The following is a 2,758-nucleotide window of genomic DNA, read 5'->3' on the forward strand; positions in this document are numbered from 1 at the left end:
TTCATTATAGCACCCAAATGAGTGTTATAATGAATATTATGCTACCTATTTGAGTTGCATAATGTTCAATAAAGCATCAATTTCGTTGGTATGGAAAAGTAGGCCGTTTTATCATTAAAACGCTAACTGTAAACTGTTCGGACTGAATTTTTTAGCAGCGGAACCGTAGTTTCAGGGCAACTTTAACTAGAATGTATTTCGAGATTAGGTTTATGCTTAGCTCAAACAATGTGATTACTTACAAATCTTCAGTAAATATCTGAGTTCATTCAATTCCTCTCTTAGCTGGCAGGTTTACTATAAGTTTGTAACTGTTGTTAAGTACACGGCGATTAATTAATTATTTTCTAATAGGCAATTCGGTTTACCTTACCCGTTCGTATATAGATTTTAGGTTATTAGTTTAGGAGAGCAGATACTCGTTGTTATCAAGGTGCACTTAAGAAATCTGGAATTTCAATAGTTACAATAATTTAATTTATCATATAAGATATCTACTATAGTGAGTTGTAGCTCACACTCAGAAGAAACGAGTTATTCCAATATATGTACTAAATTATTCTCAATATTTAGTTAATTTTCCGAATCTCAAATCAACTTGAAGTGAATCTATATGATAGCAACAAATCAAGACGTTGGTTTTTATCATTCCTCCTATTCGCGCTGAATCATTATCTATTGTTATCGCTATGTCAGTTAGGTACCCAGTGGGCAGAATATAGCAGGGCCTCTAACGCAACGTATGAAAGATGCCTCAGTAATTATTGGCGTTTCTTGCCGTCACATTCCCCCTCCCGTGAACGACTTGCATTCTCTGGTCCTGGTTCATCATGTCCTATGACGTCAAGGAGCGCTAATTTCACCGCCGGTCGGCGGTACAGTCCTCCCGCAGTTCGTACCCATGCTTGACGAATCTTGCCATCTGCACCCGGGATTACCTTCTCAATTCGTCCACGTGTCCATTGATTCCGCACCGCACCATTTACTACGAGTACCAAGTCCCCAATAGCAATTTCCCTTACATCGTCGAACCATTTGGATTGTCGCGATATGACCGGCAAGTACTCTTTCAGCCATCTTCTCCAGAAGCCGTCAGCCATATGCTGTGCCAGTTTCCAGCTACTCCGTAGAGTCGCTCGATATTCTATTGGTAACACCGGTAATAGCTTAACGCCACTGGAACTTCCGAGCAAGAAATGGTTCGGCGTGAGGGACTCTTGATTTGCTGACTCCAGTGGGATGTATGTCAATGGTCGTGAATTTATTATTCCTTCTGCTTCAATTATTACGGTTTCTAGAGTCTCATCATCAGGCTTTCTGGTAGATTCGAGAAATCCACCTATGGCTAGTTTTACTGAGCGAACCATGCGTTCCCACGCCCCACCCATGTGAGGAGCGCCTGGAGGGTTGAACGACCATTTTGTATTGCCATTGGTGAAAACTTCTGCTAACCTTTGATCACGTTTTTCTATTTGTTTTCTCAGTTCATTGTTGGCTCCGTGAAAGTTTGTCCCATTATCGCTGAATATCTCTGCTGGCGCTCCACGTCTCGTAACGAATCTGCGTATCGCCAATATGCATGACTCCGTCGAGAGGGTGTGCACTACTTCCATATGCACTGCACGAATGCTCAGGCAAGTGAACAGCGCGATCCATCTTTTGGTGTTGCTCCGACCTTGCTTCACGAGTATTGGACCAAAGTAGTCTACGCCAACGTACGTAAAGGGACGAATAAACGGGGTGAGACGTACCTTCGGTAGCGGAGCCATTGCTGGTGACTTAGGAGCAGCTTTCCATACTAGGCACCACATACATGTTTTTGACACTTTTGCTACCAATGCTCGCATTTTTGGGATTTGAACGCGCTGTCTCATCTCGTTGATAATTGTTTCCCGATTTGCATGTTTATACCGACGATGATACCAATCTACCAGAAGAACCGTGATTGGAGATTGCTGTGGTAGTATTACTGGATACTTTGCTTCGTATGGCACGTGTGTAGCTAACTCCAGGCGACCTCGCATACGCAATAATCCTGACTTATCCATAAACGGACACAGCTTATATATTTTACTTGTCCTGCATACAGTAGTAGACCCCTTCTCGTCGAGTTGTTTCTTTTCCGCAGTATAATATTCGTTTTGTGCTTGCTTCCAAAGGCTTCGCTCCGCAGTGACCAGTTCATGTTTAGTAAGTGTTCCTAATTCTAGTGAGTATCCGAGCCTTTTCCGTTTGATGTTGTCGATAAACCGATGAACGTATCCTATCGTTCTATGGAGCCGCTCCCAGCGACTAAAACGAGTTGGCTCCACGAGGGGTTGGGAGATGGTGACATGAAAGTTGCAGGTTCGAAATTCTTCTGTAGTTGAATGGAATGTTTGCTGTTGTGTTGGCCACATATTTTCCGGCTGACGCAGGAATTCTGGTCCACCAAACCACACACTTTGTTCGCTGAAACAGGGACCCGATCCCCACTTTGTTGCGAGATCAGCTACATTTGATTTAGTGGGGATCCACCGCCATTCACTTACTTGCGTCGATGATAAGATTTCCGCTACACGGCAGCCTACGAATTGATGGTACTTGCGGTGATCAGAGTTAATCCAGGCCAATACTGTTCGAGAGTCGGTCCAGAGCACACGTTTGGTTACGAGAATGCCATGCATGCCGATGACACTGTTCATCAATCGCGTACCTAAAACAGCGGCTTGTAGCTCTAAGCGTGGAATGGACAGCATTTTCAAAGGTGCTACTTTCG

The 2,758-nt window shown here is 43.7% G+C and overlaps 1 protein-coding gene across 1 annotated transcript; it reads right to left on the bottom strand.

Moving 5' to 3' along the window:
* Positions 1-761: 761 nt before the first annotated feature.
* Positions 762-1,769, bottom strand: LOC134221813 (uncharacterized). Its single transcript, XM_062700990.1, has one exon. It carries the CDS (start codon positions 1,767-1,769, stop codon positions 762-764), a length of 1,008 nt encoding a protein of 335 aa, XP_062556974.1.
* Between the last annotated feature and the right edge of the window lie 989 nt (positions 1,770-2,758).

The sequence above is a fragment of the Armigeres subalbatus genome, chromosome 3 (genome assembly GCF_024139115.2).
Source record: "Armigeres subalbatus isolate Guangzhou_Male chromosome 3, GZ_Asu_2, whole genome shotgun sequence".
NCBI lineage: Eukaryota > Metazoa > Arthropoda > Insecta > Diptera > Culicidae > Armigeres > Armigeres subalbatus.